Here is an 18501-nt window from a genome sequence, read left to right on the forward strand (position 1 = left end):
ACTCTGTCCATGTTTTACTTCCCAGATAGACTTTAGAGTAATGGAAGACTGAAAAAATCTAAAGCACACCATAGTGATTATTTTTCAATCTTCTCACTGAGGATTTTTCCCCCTTAAAATAGCATCTATTCTGCGTTCCTTCTCATAAATAAAATGGTTCCAGATTTAAGGCTGTGGACCTGAACAGGCCTACATTAAGACCTTGGCTGGTTCTAACTGCTCACAACACAGAACATTTACTAGATAGGAGTTAAATGTTCTTACGAACTTGTCAGGACATTCTCATAAATGATGTTTATCTGGTAGATTTTTAAAATGTGTTTAAAACACTGTTTTGCTAGAAATAGAATTGCTGTTCACACCAAATTAGCAGTATCTAACCAATAAAATTTGAGCTCAGTCAGAGCCACCAATTCCAACTGAAATTCTGGATCCCTAAAAATAAAATACAGACACACAGGCAGGTACAGTACTTAATCGAAATATATTTGTCTAATATCTACAAAGTGAACAATAGGTCTTCAGAAAGCAGACAAAAGGCACAAAATTAGTATTACTACAGAGAAGCAGTCATGCTACTGGGTTTTATAAATATTCTGAGTGGCACAGTAAAAAATAAATTAAGCACTGAGCAAAAATCAAATACTTCATTTTCCTTGCTGTATATTCTAGTCATGTTGTGACCTCCTTTGTAAAGGCGAGGACTGAAATTCAGCTGAGACCATGGATCATTTATGTAGTCTTTCTGTGTGTTATTTAATCACAGTGGTTGTCCTGCAGAGTTTGGGTCAAACAAGAGAGGCGCACTTAAAAAAAATCCACAGGGTATTCTTTTCTTTTTCCCCTAACTAAATATAAAATTGAGGCTGTGGTGGTACAGTTCTGGATATGCATGCGTGTATTTAACTTCTAAAGCCCTTTTTCATCACGAAAGTAGTGAAGTCTTCATATGACTTGTTTCCTACTGTAAAAGCAGCAGCTTCTGAAAAATGTAGAACTAATACTTTGAGCATAAGACCTTGTCAGAGACTTGGGGAAGTAGATGGAACGTTCCAAGGTGGGCCCGGTTCTCCCGAAGGTGCTCCATCTTGGAAGGCTCTGATATAAACCTTTAACAGCTTCTTGCCCACTCACCATTCAACAGGGAATAGCAGTTTATCTTTCTTGAGTAAGGACAAACGAAACGCTGAAGTGGGGAGGGAGGTGGGAATCACAACAATAATCGTGAAGTGACAGCCACCTACACTTCTACCAGGAATGAGCCACTTTCTGCTATATGGACATCAACTGTGCCTTGCCAGCTCACCTTTGTTTTGACAGCAGTTGACTACACCAGAGTATTTCTGTGAGTGCAAAACATTTTTGGCAAAGTGAAAAATAGAAAACTTCAAACCTCATTGATAAAAAGGAGCTCATGATTACCCACTTAAATCTTGGTTAAGTGCAGTATTTACATGTGTGATAATACCCAGCAGACATGTGTAACTAGTGCATATGTGTGAAAAGTGCACTGAGAGCTCACACACAGACTGTGTACACACACATGCTCCAAATGGCTCTTGAATAAATTCAATCCAATAGTTGTAGTTTGGTGGTGCATTTTTCACAGTATATAATTTCTCTCTTAGGTACCATTTCTTGAATGATAACAAGAGGCCTTGGCGAATACCAGCAGAACCATGATACTGTACCACTTTAATTCCTACAAAAAACAGGGCTATTTCTGAAAGGTCTGCACCTCCAGCCCATCACTGTGCCTTCCAAAGAGGATTGAAGTATACCCAGCCGTCACCCTGTAAGAGAAAGGAGGAGACATTTTATGAAGACCTCTCAGCCAGGCAAGGGGAACAGCAGAGGTGACTTGCAGCCTCTGCTCGGTCAGACGCCAAGTCCCACACACAGCTCCATCAGCATCTGTTCAGGACCGCCACTAACATGGGTGTGCGCACCTTGTTCTGGGAGCTCACGACCACACCATGCCGGTGGCCTCACTACCCTCCTCAGCCCAGCTGCTTTGTGGAGATAAGATCTTTACATTTTGGCATGTCAGGAGGGAAACCCAAAAAATAACCAAAATAACTAAAGACGGGGGGCTTTGTTCGTTTATGTCATATAAGATTAGTTGGCCAAAAAAACCCCTTTGAAATAGTGGGACAGGACAGAAAAAGGGGGTGGTTCAATGAACGGGCACGAGAGAAAAGGCAAGGCCTACCTACAAGGAATTTTCCCAAACCAGTGATTTACAGCCCAGCAGCCTGGAGGGCATGCCCAGCCATGGCCCCCTGCAGCAGGAGCCAGTGACAAATCCACACACATGAGAAATGACACCAACCATCAGAAAAGGGCAAGAGTCAAAATGGTATACACAATCTGGGGCCTGACTAGCAGGGGATGTGCTGAATAGTAACAATTCTGGTACTGGGATGATTTTTATTCTTTACATATCCTCAAGTCTTCTGTTAGGAACATGCTGGTTTTTCTTTTCTTTTCTTTTTTTTTTTTTAATATTTTTATTTATTTCTAGGAGAGAGAGAGAGAGACAGCGTGAACAGGGGAGGGTCGGAGAGAGAGGGAGATACAGACTGTGAAATAGGCTTCAGGCTCTGAGCTGGCAGTCAGCACAGAGCCCGACGCGGGGCTCAAACCCACGAACCGCGAGATCATGACCTAAGTGAAAGTCGGACGCTTAACCGACTAAGCCACCCAGGCTTCCCATGCTGGTTTTTCTTAAACCCAGGAAAAAGAGCTGTGTTGTTGTTGCTGCCTTTTGGGTTTTTTTGGGTTTGCTTTTGTTTTTGTTTTCTGTCCAACTTTTCACAGAAGCCGGGCAAACTGGTGGTCTCAAAGAGACCGTATCCACAGCACAGAAGGGTCCTTGAAGGATTTTGTAAGGGTTAATTTCATGTGTTAACCTGATTGGCCATGGTGCCCAGATGGAACATTCTCTCTGAGTGTGTCCACGAAGGTTTCTGGAGGACATAAGCACTCAGCAAAGTTGATTTCCCTCCCTAGAGTAGATACACATTATCCAAGCCATTGAGGGCCTGAAAACAAAAAAGGTAGAGGTGGGAGGAACTGATCCTCCTCTTTTCGTTCTGCCTCCCTTCTTGAGTTGGGACTGCTCATCTGCCTTTGCACAGGCGTTTATACCACCGGCTCCCCTCCTGGTTCCCAGGCCTTTGGGCTTGGACTGAATTATACCCACTGGCTTTCCCAGGGTCTTCATTCGGCCTGCCAACCCTGACGCTTGTCAGCCTCCGTAATCTCAGGAGCCAATTCCTCATAATAACTCTCCACATATTTACATCTCCCAATGGTTCTGTTCCTGTTGTTTCTCTGGAGAACAAATTCACCTCACGTAGGCAAGGCCTCCAGACATAGTTCCCACTCAGGCTATAAGGGCAGTCCGCTCAAGCAGGCTTCCCGTCTGAACTGGAATCCAACCTCGAAGTCTCTGTTCACCCACAGCCCCAGTTCCTGCCTGTGGGGAGAACAGCAGCTGCTTCTGTTCCAGAGGGGAAGCCCACCTCAAAGTCATTAACACCCCCAGCAGCCCTCCTGCTACACAGAGTAACCCTTCCTTGTGGTGCAAGTCAGACAGTAGCAGTACCTGGGCCAAAGAAAGCCTAGATGTATCTCCATTGGCAATCAGGGTTTAAACTTAAGATTCCTTGATACCATGTGGATCTCAGATTTGTCAGAAAAATTCAGATTTCTGGCTTCTGGGGAAGAATTGGACAGTCTGTGACTGCCTGGAGGTTAAATGGCATCCATTCCGTTTATGGACTCGCGTCTGCACCAGTCCTCATGGGGGTTTCCCTCCATGATGCCGCCAGGCTCCCGAGGGCCTGCGTTATGTGGCTCCTACAGCACAATTCTGTTCTCAGAATGCTTCCCAACTGCTCCACAAACAACTTCAAAAGCATAAGAGCCTCCACTGGGCACGTGCTACCTTGCCCTCTTGCCCGGTGGATGGGCAGACGGTGGAGATGACTGCCTTCTAGTGTCCTTTCTCCAGGTGACAGCGGCAGCTCACGCCAGCCTTTCTGAGCACACCCGTCCCATCTGGCCCATGGGAGGCAGAGTTCCAAGAAGGTGCTTGTTCTCAGTCATGCAGGTTCCAGTCCCCGAGCTCTGCAGACGGGCTGTGAGCTGCTTCACGGCTAATTTGTCACCAAAGATAAAGTAGCAGGGGCTGTGTTTTTGGTTCTGTCTCTGTTTTTGTTAAACAGACAGCATCCAGATCTGCAGTGCCATCCATTCCTTGGCGCCTCGCCCCCTGCCGGGCTGATGGCCTATTCTGATGCAAGATGTCAGAGGGAAGTGTCAGGTGCTTGGTTCTGCCCACAGGACAGCCCAGCCCGAAGCAGGATCTGGAGCCAAGCTGCCCCAAACCTTCCCAGGACCCTCCCCACTCATCCGAACTGCTGCGTTTGCAAGACGAACCCAGCCGCCCCTCACCTGGGACAGGTCCCCAAACACAGGTGGCAAAGTTACCTCCTGGATAAAATACTTAGGCCGCCATGGTGTGTGCAGGTTCTCCCGCTTCCGTTCCTCCACCCGCTGCTTCTCCTCCAGGCGCCGCTTCTGCTCGGTGGCAGCGTCAATGTCCCCCAGCCGTAGGTATCTGGTCACCTCCTGCCAGAGGTTCCTGGGGATGCATGGAGGACAGGAGGTGGTCAGGCAGGGACCAAGACAGGTCTCAGCAGGGGGGCCAGGGCTGCGGGGGGGGAGTCAGGGGGAGGGCATCTGGGCAGGTCATCTGTTGGGGTAGTTCATTCCAGGTGCCTCAAAGACCCCTAGAGCCAGGATTTGAACCCAGGGCCAACAGGCCCCAAGCTTCCCCTCTCCTCTTGTCCTGAGCGCATGCCTTTCTCAGGGCTCTCTGAGTGTCTAAGAATCGAATCTGGTAATAATAGGAAGAACCGGTATTACCACTGCTGCTACTACAAACAGCAATAGTAACTGCATTTGCATTGCATTTATCATATTTCTAACATCTTACATATGTATTAGCTCATTTAACCATCACAACGTCTAGATACTCTGTTACCATCCCCATTTTAATGAGAAAAATAAGATCCATCTAAGGTGATGTGTCCAAAATCAGCATGCTGGTACATATGTACGATGTCCGCTCATCCACAGGGGATTCTATTGTCAGGAGTCAGAGACGGGGCCGAGTGGAGGTGTGTTTATGTGTTGGGATCTATCATCTCCCCCGTGTCTACACAGAAAATTACTTCTGTGCCTCATTCACTCATTCACTCATTCATTCATTCATTGCAGAAGGCAGCCGAGACAGGCTCCTGATGTACAGCTTCCCCGCCCTCAGGAACGTCCCAGCACTACCTGATTCCTACTCCATTCTAGAGGGTGACGAGAGGGACCGAGGCAAAGAGAGACACCATCGCCCATGCACTTCCTCATGTAAATGCATCAGGGCAACTGGAATTGTGCGCAAAAGGAACCATCAGCACTCTCAGCAAAGGATTCCCTCCCTGACTTGGGGGGGATGACGCCGCTGCGGCCAGGAGCGTCATCTAATTTGATCCAGGGCTGGAGAGCGCTCCTGCGCAGGGCAGCCCTGCCCTGCCCATGAGCGGCCTCGAAGGACCCTGGAAGCCTGGAGGGTCAGATGATTAAGCCGAGAAAGGGGCACACAGGGCTGCCAGCAAAGTGGGGACAACGAAGCCCCTGCTGAGGGGGATCAAAATCAGGCAACTGACGAGGGTTAAGCTCAGCCTGCCCACCGGACCTGCCCTGAGCCCAGCCATACAGAGTCCCAAGTGGAATAATGCTCTAACTCCCATTTTACAGCAGGAGAAACTTCCAGAACTGGGCTAAAAAGCTATGCCCAATTGACCAAGATGGTGAGGTGAGGTGAGGAAACAGTGAGGGGAGGGTGCCGGGTCAAATCACGGGCTTGTCATCACACATACCCTCAACACACATCTAGTGCTCAGGGAGAGGCTGGGCACAAAGGGCCTCCTGAGGCAGGCCCTCCCAGGAGGAGGCTCCTCATAAGCTGGTGGTCCCAAATTCAGAGGGCAGATACCTCTAAAAGAGGTCAGCAAACATTTTCTATAAGGGGCCAGGTAGTAAACACGGTAGGCTTTGCAGACTGTACGGTCTTGATCACAGTTGCTTCGACGCCATACAAAGGTGGCCATAAACAACAGATAAATTACCCATCGTGACCGTGGTCCCATACAACTTCCAAACAATCAGCTGTGGCCGGGATGTGGCCTGTGGGCCACAGTTTGCCAACCTCCTGGACTAAAACATCCTAAGCGGTATATCCTAAGAAGATTCCGCTTCTGCACCTGCATAAACATCGCTTTAAGTGGCTGTAGTATCCATACCACGGACTAGACAAACTAATTAGGTGGATATGCCATAATTTAACCGTTTTCCTACTGTTGGACAGTTAGGTGGAATCTTTTTTTTTTTTTTTTTTTTACTGTTCATAGTTTTTGTTTTTTAATATCTAATTTTGAGGCACCTGGGTGGCTCAGTTGGTTAAGCATCTGACTCTGGTTGTGATCACACAAATTATGAGATCAAGCCCCGTGTCTGGCTCTGCACTGACAACGTGGAATCCGCTTGGGGTTCTTGCTCTGCCCCTCCCCTGCTCGCATTCTATCTCAAAATAAAAAAATTTGAAACAAACAAATAAAAATTTAAAACACCCTATTTTATATTTAAAACATTTTCTGAACTTAAGAATTTTCCTTCAGAATAGATTCTCAAACACAGAATATAAAATTAAAGTGAATTCATGGATTTGAAGCCACTGACCCACGTAGCTACAGTGCACACATTCTTACTATGCACATAGGGCCCAGAGTGTCAATTTTATCACGTCCTTGCCATTCCGGACTTTTTTTTTTTTTAACAATGTTGCTAATATGGTGATAAAAATAAAGTATCTCACTGCTTCTATGCAGAGTTTTTTGATGACTAGCAACTCCATATTTAACTCTGCAATCAAGCAACAGACCAGCTGAACTGACAAACTCTTTCAGGACTGGCATTTAAAGTCTACTGTAGGCGGGCACCCGGGTGCACCAGTCGGTTAAGCGTCCAATTCTTGATCTCGGATCAGGTTATGATCTCAATTTGTGAGTTTGAGCCCCTTATCAGGCTCTGCGCTGATGGTACGGGGCCTGCTTGGGATTCTGTCTCTCCTTCTCTCTGTCCCTCCCCTGCCTGTGCTCTCTCTCAAAATAAGTAATTAACTTAAAAAATTTTGTTTAAAGGCTGTCCCCACAACCCAACCCATATTTACATAATAACTAAACTGAAAGCTCCAAAGGGTCCATCCCTGAAACACATATAGTGGAAAATTCGAGCATCTAAGCAGGTGAGAACACCATTCCTGGCCCATTTCCATTAGCTGGGCTCTCAGAGGCTTCCTCTCTGTCCCTTGGGTTAAGCTAAGGATGGTTACACTGGAAGTAAACATCCAAGCTGACTCCCACCTGGACTCCATGGGCCCCTGCTTCTCCAGGGGTCTGATCTTCTTGGGGTACACTGGCAGTGTGGTCGTGTCGATGACCCTGGTCTCCCCATTGTTGTACGTGAACTCCAAGGTGCCGTTCCATTCCCCGTGGGCTTTACAAACAATGGTGTTGGTGGGGTTGTGCTTCACCTCCGCCGTGACCCTGAAGGAATGAATGAGTCACATGAATGTGTTTTGCAAGATCAACAAAACAGAGACTTGCTTCAGAAGGTGTACTCACATTTAGAGGATGGTTTTTTTATGGGGTTTTTTATGGAGAACGGATTGCTTTTTGCCATTCTGTTTAATGACTAGCTCTTACAAATGTGACCTAATATTCTTGATCAGAAAAAGAAAGCCATCGGCAGAAAAACGGGTGACACGTGAATGACGTCTGTATATCAGTGAAGAGCGATGCAGCAATGTTAATTTCTTACTTTTGATAAACAGACAAAAGTTACATGTTATTACTGGTGCGGGAATCACCCTGGACTCTCGGCATTGAGTGAACAGCATCTTACTCATAGCAGTGGCTCCGAGAGACCACCTTTACAAGGGCCTTCGTAGGATCTGTGCCCCCCTGCCGTCCCCTGCCTGGCCTGACGGAGCTCCAGGCCTCCAACTCTGGGGGAAAGTACACCCCCACCTCCCTTTCCACCTTGAAGCTTGCTGCACAGAGTAATGCAATAGAAACGGGAAAGCAGTGGGCAGGAGCTAAAGCTTCTTTCTTGCTAACAGCCCAGCTCAGGTTGAACTTAGAGCTGTCAACACAGGCTAGGAAGCCTTCTCCCTGAGCCTGAGCAATGCCATGGCTGCGAGATGCTGAGGCAAAGACTTGTGGGTGGCATCAGGAATCTTCTGGCTGCACGTTCCGGAAGGGTGTGAGTAGTGCCCTGGCAATGTTTTAACAGCTGGCTCTCCAAAGGGAAAAAGACCTGATCTATGTATGGCCTTTGCCATGCTCTGTGGTGCCCACCAGTCGGGCTACTGACATGGTCTGAGCGACCGTGGAGCTGTGGAGAAGCGCATACAATCAGCTCTTGCAAGCCAGTGTGAGTGGCTCCAAAACAGCCACCAAAGGCATCCACTTTCCCAGGTGATACCCTGGCCTCCTCACATGAACCGTACAGAACACTTTCCAAGAAAAAGGGCGAAGACTAGAGCTTGCTTATATGATGCTCTATAACTGCGGCAATAAAAACATCTTCATGCTTCCCTCCAACAGCAGACTTTTCCTCCAATTTCTTAGCATCAGGTTCCCCAGCTTCTAAAAGAGGTAGTCCTGATCGAGAGGATACCAGATTCAGGATGTTTAACGAATCCAGCTTAACATGAAATGAGCTCTCAGGCAGTGTCTGAGCTCACAGACGGAACTATTTCAGAGCAGAGAAACAGACTGTGGCCCAGGGAAGGGAAAGGTCATTATTACAAATGGAAGCACTTACTATTCTTCTAGTGCGTGTTGTGAATATATCACCAAAGGATTTCACTCTAAGTGCAGACTGGGAAGGACTAAAAAAATCCACCATATTGAGGGGTGAAAAGAAGAGCACCTCTTTTAAAAAAGATCCGTGGGGGTGCCCGAGTGGCTCAAGTCAGTTGAATGGCTGACTTCGGCTCAGGTCATGCTCTCACGGTCTGTGAGTTGGAGCTCCACATTGGGTTCTGTGCTGACAGCTCAGAGCCTGGAGCTTGCTTCGGATTGTGTCCCCCTCTCTCTCTGCCCCTCCTCCACTCACACTCTATCTCTCTCTGTCTCTCAAGAATGAATAATGAATGAATGAATGAATAAATAAATAAATATACTACTAACAAAAAAGATCTGTGAGCTTTATCTTGATTTCCAACTCATCCCATGGCTGGAACCCAAGCTTCTGACAGAGGAAAGAAAGGGTTTTGTGAGAAGGGAAAGAAAAGGCTTCCCGGCGCCTCCTACCTGTGGACTTTCCCTCCGTAAAAAGGCTTCGTGTGGAATATCACTGTCGCCGAGTACCCAGTCTTGGCACAGCTGATGCTGACTTTTCCTCCAAGCTCCACCCACGGGATGGTGAGAATAGACCGAGCGTAGGCACTGGGCAGGGTAAACACGTACTCCTCCCCATGTTCCAGGAGCCTCAGCACACCTCCAGAGAGAGAGGAGGGGAGAGTCAGACATGCAAGAAAAGGAAGCTAGGGATCAAAAGGCGTAGAGATGAGAAACCACACAGCCTCCTGCAACAGACATTGTGTCTCCCACTTCTGTAAAGGCAAGCCACTCACTGGCCACTTATTTATCCCATAACCCTCCTGGGGGCCAGGTGCTGTCCAAGGTGCTGAGAACACAAGGGTGAACAGACCCACTTTCTTCCTCCAAGGAGAACGAAACGGTGGACGTTCATTGCCAATCCAGCACAAAACTGTAACTATAATGAAGGCAGGAGAGAGAAGTGTCCAGTGTCCTGGAGCCCTCCAGCAGGAGTTGACGTGGAAATAGAACTCTCCCGAAGGAAGGGACGTTTGGGCCGGGTAAGAGTTGAGAAGGTAAAAAGAGGAAGGAAATATTCCAGGCAGAGGGAAGATCATGTGTGAAGGTGCTGTGGTGGGAAGGAGCCTGGTGAGCAGGAAAGGGCTGAGGGAAGGGCCCATGTGTAGAAAAAAAGGGAATAGTTATAGATGTGCAGGATTCAGTAGGGGCCAGACCTTCTTTTGAACTTTGAAACAGCATGTAAAGGACTTTCACCTTTTCATGAGAGCAGCAGAGATGTCTGTGGTTCATACGAAGTTAGAGAACTCAGACTGCACACTGCTATCAACCTGAGGCAGACGCCAGCCACATGAGCAATCTGCCTCTAGACCTAGGGGTCCTCTGACCTAGGATTCATGCATTAGGGGCGGAAAGGTTTCAGTCCTCTGGAACAATGAAAAACTGTGTGGGTCTGCCTATTTTCTAGGAAAAGGGGCCACAATTTTCATCAAGTTCCCAAAGGCTGACATGACCACCCTGTAAATGCACTAACTCCCAGGGCTGCTGTATAATTGATGTGCTGAACAAAGTGCCCACCGAGGGCTGAAATCCAATCCTTGTTTTTGTGTGGCCAGCCAGGTGCCCACAGTGAAGGAGTGGCATCTCACTCTACCTTGGGGCCCGTACAGGCTGGCAGTGGCCCCGAGAACCAGGCTCCAGGCTGAGATCTGGTGTGTGTAAGGGGCCTTCTCCACATCCCACACTCCAGCGACCTGTACACGTCCCCACCGCTCTATCCCAGCTCATTCCCAGCCTGGCGATCAGGTGTGCTGTGCATCTCAGGAAGGAAGGAGCTACCCTTTGGTCACACATGGCTAGTGATGTCCCCTCCCCGGGCCCCTGCTCCTCCACTGAAAAGAGTGAAGAGTGGCATCAATGGTGCTCGTGTGCTGGCACTTTCTGGCTGCCAGGCATTCCTGGGGGCTTCACAACAACTCCATCTGGCAATAATTATTATTTTCAAATAAGGATGAGGAAATGGAGAGTCAGGATGAGTGTTGTGGCTGGTCAGTTACTTCCTTCTAAGGCTAGACAAGTATCTGTATCAACTAGAGCTAAAATTTGTCCAGTACAGACTGACCGTGTGTTTATCTTAGTACTGACGAGCCTGCTGGGGGTCTGAGGAGAGATGGGCCGCAACTGTACAGAGGAGTCATGAATGCTGAGTTTCTAAAGTCAGTGTGGAGATGCATACAACTATAATTCAATTTGCCCTTGAAAATTCCTTTAATCGGGGCCGCCTGGGTGGCTCAGCCAGTCGAGCACCGACTTCGGCTCAGGTCATGATCTCACGGTTTGTGGGCTTGAGCCTCACATGGGCCCTGTGCTGACAGCTCGGAGCCTGGAGCCTGCTTTGGATTCTGTGTCTCCCTCTTGCTCTGCTTATCCCCTGCTCATGCTCTGTCTGTCTCTCTCAAAAATAAACATTTAAAACAAACATTTTTTAAAAATTTTTAAAAAAATTTATTTCTGAGAAAGAAAGGGGCAGTGTGAGCAGGGGAGCGTCAGAGAGAGGGGGAGACACAGAATCCGAAGCAGGCTCCAGGCTCTGAGCTAGCTGTCAGCACAGAGCTCAATATGGGGCTCGACCCCACAAACCGTGAGATCATGGCCTGAACTGAAGTCAGATGCTTAACTGACTGAGCCATCCAGGCACCCTTAAAAACAAAATTTACAAAAAGAAAGAAAATCCCTTTAATCGCCTGCGTGCTACAGTCTACAGAGAACAGACTAGACTTGTCTGGAACCAGCAGCCTCTCCATTAACTCCAGCAAAGTCCGTTCTGCCAACACAGAAACAGAGGCCTGGTCTGTACATCCAGTGGGACACGCTCGTATGTGTTCAGGCGTCTCAATCACTCCCAGGGTAGAGGGATGCTCACACACATGGGCACTTGCATGAGCCGAGACCATCAGGGAAAAACAGATTTGTGGGTCACTCAGAATCACATGGGCAGGGCTAGGGGACCGATGTCACAGAGCATTTAAATCTCTCTCATGCTCTCTCCCTGGCCAGGAGCATAACTGATCGTGTGTAACGTACACCCACAAGGGCATGGTCCCACTATACCAAATGCACCCAACATCAGAAAAGACCGTCTTCTCCCCACTTCTCCAACTCGCCTTAGCTCTCATAACTGAATGAACGCATCTCCCTAAAGGGAAAACCGCAGGCCACCGAATGCTCTCATGAGGACCCTTGTCCCTCCTCCTACCTGGCGGAGGGTAGACTGCCCCTGAGGTCTGTCAGGCCCTGCCCTGTGCACACGTAGGGAGGGAACCTGTGTCTGGCAAGAAAAATGCACTGTGCTATGTCCGTTCTCTTCTGATCAGGACCCTCGGAGAAGGACAGCCAGAACCGATAAGAGTTTTTGTTTCAGAGCCGACTGTGTCTGACTTCCTCAGATCAGGTGGCCTGAGAAGACAGCCTGGGACCAGTGGAAAGTTGCAGCTAATACCAGACACCCGTAGGACACCAACAGGCGAGAAGGACCAGGAGTGAAAGCTGAGAAGAGACAGGTCACCTCGGATATCCCTCCCTGCCCTAGTTCTACCCGCAAGTTTCTGGTTCTGCCAGGGCCAGCCATTCTCATCATCTCAGAGACTGGGGCAGCTGGAGAGGACCCTAGGACCCTGCAGAGGAGGCTGCCAGTCCCCTGGCCAGCCTGCCTCCTGAGTCCCAGAGAAGAAGGCTCCCCAAGCCTGTATCCCTGCCCTCTGTGCTACTGAACTGCTCAGTAGTAAAACCCTTCCAAGGTGGCCTGTGTCTGCCCAATGCTACCACCTCACCTCCAACGGCCCTGGTGTCCACAGGGGGTGAGCCCTTCCAGACCTCAGTCGGGAAGGTCCTGAAGGCTCTTGCCCAGTTACACATCTTGCCAGCAGCCCCTCTTCGCACAAGGACCACACGCACCCACGACTCCCACGTGCTGCCTCTTCCTGGCCCTGCTCTAAATATAAACTCTGTGACATGGGGCTGGACAGCTCCTATCTTCTTTACCACATGTTTACGTGGAGAACACGCCATGGTTTTCCTTAGACACCTGTGTGAGGTCACAGAGGGTCCAAGTCCTTGGTCACTCAGTCACCTGGTGACCTTGACTTCTCTGTGCCTCAGTTTCCTCGTCCGTGGCACAGGGATGATGGTATCCACACCTCACAGGGCTGTGGTGACGAGAAGGTGATTCTAGAACCCCACCCAAAGCATCAGCCTGACACAGTGCCAGAATCCTGGAAGCTCCATGTCCCAGCTGCTGCGTGCTCTCCAGAGCCACTCTCGGGAACTGAGTTCCATTTATCCCATTTGGGAATGAAGAGCAAATCACGAAGTGGCAGTGGGTTATGCACACGGGGATGAAGAGGCAGGTGGGAGGCATCCTCTTCCCATTCCTCTTAAGAAAACTCTCTTGCAAACCTGAGGTTCACAGAAGGCCGTGAGTCCCAAAGCTGAGCTGATATGAAGGCACTGGTGGGGGGCTGGAGGGGCAGACCATGTTCCGTAGCTCTTCTCTGAAAATCCATGCATGTGAACATTGCCATTAAGTCACCTACAGTTATGCCTTCTCATATACAGACTCTTTTTTCAGGGTTGAACAGAAACAAAAAACCCAAAACCAAACCTGTCCGGGGGCACCCGGGTGGCTCAGTTGGTTGAGCATCTGACTCTTGCTTTCGCCTCAGGTCATGATTTCACGGTAATGGGATCAAGCCTCGCATCAGGCTCCGTGCTGACAGCAGAGCCTGCTTGAGATTCTTTTTCTCCCTCTCTCTCTGCCCCTCCCTCGCTCATGCTCTTTTTCTCTCTCAAAATAAATAATCTTAAAAAAACAAAACCTGTCCTTAATATAGATTAAAAAAAAAAAACCTATATTAATGCTAGACTTACAGATGGGCTTGTAAATGAAAGTTCTTTTTTAATTAGCCTAAGAGCTGAGAGCAGTGCCAAAATGCCAAATGATCAATACTTTCATGCTGTGATTTAGTCTTCAAGCTGCAAGATTTTCATTTTAAATCCCGCAAATCGATTTACCAATAAACATAAGGCGAAGCATGTGATTTTCAAATGGATCCATTTAAAATAATTTCACACCCAATCTCAATCTGAGGAACAAACATATTCCTGCAGGACACCACCTCTGGGAAGCACCGACTCAGAGAAAGTCACTCAGGGAAGCGGTCTGTGGGCCCAGCTGCATTGGCGCTCACAAGCACCGAGCCAACGTGTCAGTTCTGTCACTAGAACGCATTGCCTTTCCCTACAGACTCAATTAAGAAGCTGCGTGTTGTTCCCGGGCGTTGAGGTTCTGAGCAGGCGAATGCCCCGGCCCCCCACGGACAGAGCTGTGGGGTTGACTGAGCAGCATCCCAATTAGGGTCTCCGAGTGCCACAGCAGAGGGACCAGAGCAGGGAGGCGGTCTCTGAGCTATGGCCTAAATGATTCAAGTAGTAATGAAGCATTGCTTGATGGCACTTTATTGTGGCCAAATACAGCACAGACTAAAGGCAATACTTTCAAAGAGGAGCCCGTGTGTTTACTTACATACATTTCCAGTGAAGCCACCTAAGATCTTGTGTTTATGTAAAAAAAATTTTTTTAATGTTTATTTATTTTTGAGAGAGAGAGAACGAGCAGGGGAGAGGGCAGAGAGAGAGAGAGAGGAGAGAGAGAGAGACGGAAGATCTGAAGCAAGCTTCTTGCTAAGAACAAAGAGCCCAACACAGGGCTGGAACTCACGAACTGCAAGATCATGAACTGAGCAGAAGTTGGACGCTCAACCGACCAAACCACCCAGGTGCCCCTCGTTTTTAAAATAAGGGAATGGAGGGGCGCCCGGGGGGCTCGTTCAGTTAAGCGTCTCCACTCTTGGTTTCGGTTCAGGTCATGATTTCACAGTTCATGGGCTTGAGCCCCACGTTGGGCTCTGTGCTGACAATGTGGAACCTGCTTGGGATTCTCTTTCTCCCTCTCTCTCTGACCCTCCCCAGTGCTCACTGCTCGCACACGCTCTCTCTCAAAATAAACATTAAAAAAAAACCAGGGACACCTGGGTGGCTGTTGATTGAGCTTCTGACTTTGACTCAGGTCATGATTTTGTGGTTTGTGAGGTCAAGCCCCATGCTGGGCTTGCTGCTATCAGCGCAGAGCCCACTTCAGATCCTCTGTTCCCCTTCTCTCTGACCTTCCTCTGCTTTTATTCTCTCAAAAATAAATATTTAAAAATAAAATGAATCAGAAAAACTGTTACTTCAAACTCAATCAACAAGTTTATGGAATGTGCTAGATCAGTATAAAGAATAAGTGAGGAGAGGCGCTGGGTGGCTCAGTCGGTTAAGCATCTGACTCTCGATTTCAGCTCAGATCACGATCTCACGGTTCATGAGTTCAAGCCCCGCTTGTGTTCATGAGTTCAAGCACCGCTCTGTGCTGAGCATGGAGCCTGCTCTCTCTCCCTCTCTCTGCCCCTCCCCTGCTTGTGCTATTAAAAAAAAGAAGAGAGGAAAAGTAAAACATCCTGCCTCTCCATACCAACCGCGACCCCACAAAAGAGCTCTGAGTATAGGAACCAGAGCCATTTGCTCCAAAATTTGGGGATTCTTAGAAGTATTTTCTAGGGAAAATGAGGACCCTGGGTGTTAGAAAGTGCACATTCAATTAATATAAGGGGGGGATGGATGTAGCTACTTGAAGGGATTTAGGGAAACTTAAGGCATCACAAGAATGAGCCAACGGTCCTCTAACCCTTCCAGGCTCGTCCACAGCAGGAACACAGTGGGTAACCAGGAAGGGCTACATCCAGGAAGGGCCCTTCCACAGCCATCTGATTTCGTCACTTTCATGAGAAGCTTCAAGGAGAATTTCCAAGCCGGGAGACATGAGAGCAGCACATTCTAATTCTGCCTCGGGGAAGGCCATGGCCAGGGCCTCAGGAGATCTCCTGCCCATGGAGAGCTTGGTGCCATGTGTCCAGGGCTGTGCAGAGTGAATCACAGGCCCCAGGCCCTGTCCACCGCCTGTGGAGACAGGAGAGCGAACACCCTAAGACCCCAGCGGCCTACCCTTTGACACACTGACCCTCAGCAACCGCCAACAGGAAGAGAAAGCGAAGCTGTCTGTTCACCTCAGGTGGAAGAGTGGTGGGCATCGTGGGGGTAAAAGGACCCACCACTCTCAAGGAAAGTTCCAGAAGAGGTGGGCAGTGACCATGGGTGAAGCAAGGAGCCCCGGCAGCACAGGACAGAGCAGGGGGAATGGGGGAACGTGCCGGGAGAGAAGGGCCAGCATGGACATGTGGTTCTACACCCACCCCCTCACCAGAGCCCACTCCTCACATGGATGGCTGGGAAGACGCGGAGTTTCACGGACCGAAGAATTCCCTAAATCACTGGATTTGCAAATCCTCACGTTCACGGAAAATTTCCAGATCTTTGTCCAAGGTCAAGAATCCCGGCTTAGGGGCCCAGAGTCTGCGAGATCCCTGCCCAGTCCTATTCTTTAAGAATCGGTGGTTTTCCCTGGCCTTGACACACGGCAGCGGGCGTTTCTGCGCAGCCCCGGGAAAGCCCCAGAAGGGAACCTGAACAAACTCTCTGTGCCTGAAGATCCACTGATCAGAAGACGTCATCATCAGTGGGCACTGACTCTGGCTCGTCACAGACTCAACGTGCTTGCGTGTAGCAGGGAGGAAGAGAAAAGTGACGGTCCGTCCGTCTCCCTCTAGCACCCATGCCCTCGCCACTTCCGCCCCATCTGTTCACACAGGGACCTTGAGGACGCTGCTGAAGCCATGCCCCCCTCGACGGGTGCCCACCTCACCCACGTCCCCCGTGCAGCCCCAGTGATCGGGCCCCTCCTCGCCAACCCATCCCCTGTGCCCCAGCCACAGAGCCTCCATGAAGTTTCTAGAACACCCCGGCTTCATGCTCCTGCCTTGGGCATCCCTTCTGCTCTCTGCCCGGAGTGCCCTTCCCTCAGCCATCTGCCTGGCTCCTTGCCCACCTGCTTCAAGCCTTTACTCGAAGGCCACCCTCTGGGTGAGGGCTGCCCTATCACAAACAGCAGCAACCACCCCCGCCCAGGGCGCCCTGCTCACTGTCCCGCTTTGTCCTGTCGGTGCCACTCAGTGGTCACACTGCATGTTTCCTGTGACGTGTGCATCAGACGACAGCTGAGGGCAGGGGCTTCTGTCCTGCCCCGGTCACTGTCGCATCCATTTCACAGAAGGACGGAAGACAGATCAGTGAATGAATAAACCCACGGCCGCTCTGAACCCTCCCATTAGAGATGAGGAAGTAAACACACTGCAGACAGGCGATCTACACACACGTCCACGCCTCACCTTCTTTAAACAAATGTATTTCATCTTTGAAGAATCCGTTAGGTGGGAACTTCAGCAGAAGGAAATTACACGCGATGAGATGAATCTCCTGAATGCTGACTTCAGCTTATAAATAACAGGGAAGCCCTCACTGGTGCAAACCTTGGGGCGTTGGGGGGCCTCTGGCACTGTGGGGAAACACAGAGCCCCAGAGAAGTCAAAACCAAGATCAACGCCGCCCCCATTTCTTTGTGCATGCCCGAGTGGGCCATCGTGCAAACACACACCTCCCACACAGGGGGACCCCCAAGCCTGCACTGTGCTCCCAGCTGTTGGCAGCACGGGTCCCCATGGGCTGGGACCCATGCTCTCAGCTCCGGGCTGCAATGCACCTGCTGGGACCTGCCACACAGCCTTAATCCGCATAGTCCGATGCAGAGGCAGTCTCTGTTTTATGACAGCCATCAAAGCTAGACAAACTAACCTTATACTGGGATTGTCCCAATTGGAAAATGGCCGCAATGCTACACCCCCACAAAAGAGCATGTAACGGGGGGGAAAGCACATCCACCATCAGTGGGGCGCCTGGTGTCTCAGTCGGTTAAGCATCTGACTTCAGCTCAGGTCATGATCCTGTGGTTCGAGGATTTGGGCCCTGCGTCGGGCTCTGTGCTGATGGCTCAGAGCCTGGAGCCTGGTTCGGATTCTGAGTCTCCCTTTCTCTCTCTCTCTGCCTCTCTCCTGCTCATGCTCTGTCTCTCTCAACAATAACAATTTTAAAAAACATTAATCATGGGTGCGATTTATTCAAGGTCCTTCCCCTCAACACAGACAACCCAACCCCATCTGAATCTCGGAGGAACTAGGTGGGCAGGGGTCAGCCTGGTACCCGGGGAGTCCCTGGCCTCCTTCACAAATTGATGAACCTTCTATGGTGAATTTCCTGACTCTGACTGATGCTTGAGAGGAAGGACCCATTGGCACACGCCACTTGGCTGAATGCTGAGACCGTGTGCAAGGAGGACCCCCGTGAAGGCCCGACATGGGTGCTGGGCTCCTCTGTGGGCATCCTGGAGTTGCCGTGTCATCTACAAACAGAGGACAAGGTCAGAGGGTGAGCCTACAGCCCGAGGCAGGACAGAGACATGGACCTGAGTGGTGTGGGCACTCACACCACA

The 18501-nt window shown here is 49.6% G+C and overlaps 1 protein-coding gene across 2 annotated transcripts in view; it reads right to left on the reverse strand.

Annotated features, from left to right (window-relative positions):
* Positions 1-465: 465 nt before the first annotated feature.
* OSBPL10 (oxysterol binding protein like 10) overlaps positions 466-18501 on the reverse strand; it is a 299853-nt gene continuing 281817 nt past the window's right edge. For both annotated transcript variants that reach the window (XM_039249825.1, XM_039249824.1), the window contains 4 exons: positions 9441-9627; positions 7485-7667; positions 4498-4651; positions 466-1793 (listed from right to left, as the gene is read on the reverse strand). In XM_039249825.1, coding sequence (XP_039105756.1) covers positions 1749-1793; positions 4498-4651; positions 7485-7667; positions 9441-9627 — 569 coding nt within the window. In that variant the 3' untranslated portion in view covers positions 466-1748. The remainder of the gene's footprint in view (positions 1794-4497; positions 4652-7484; positions 7668-9440; positions 9628-18501) is intronic.

This window comes from Hyaena hyaena, unplaced genomic scaffold, assembly GCF_003009895.1.
Source record: "Hyaena hyaena isolate Hyena2069 unplaced genomic scaffold, ASM300989v1 scaffold_350, whole genome shotgun sequence".
Lineage (NCBI taxonomy): Eukaryota > Metazoa > Chordata > Mammalia > Carnivora > Hyaenidae > Hyaena > Hyaena hyaena.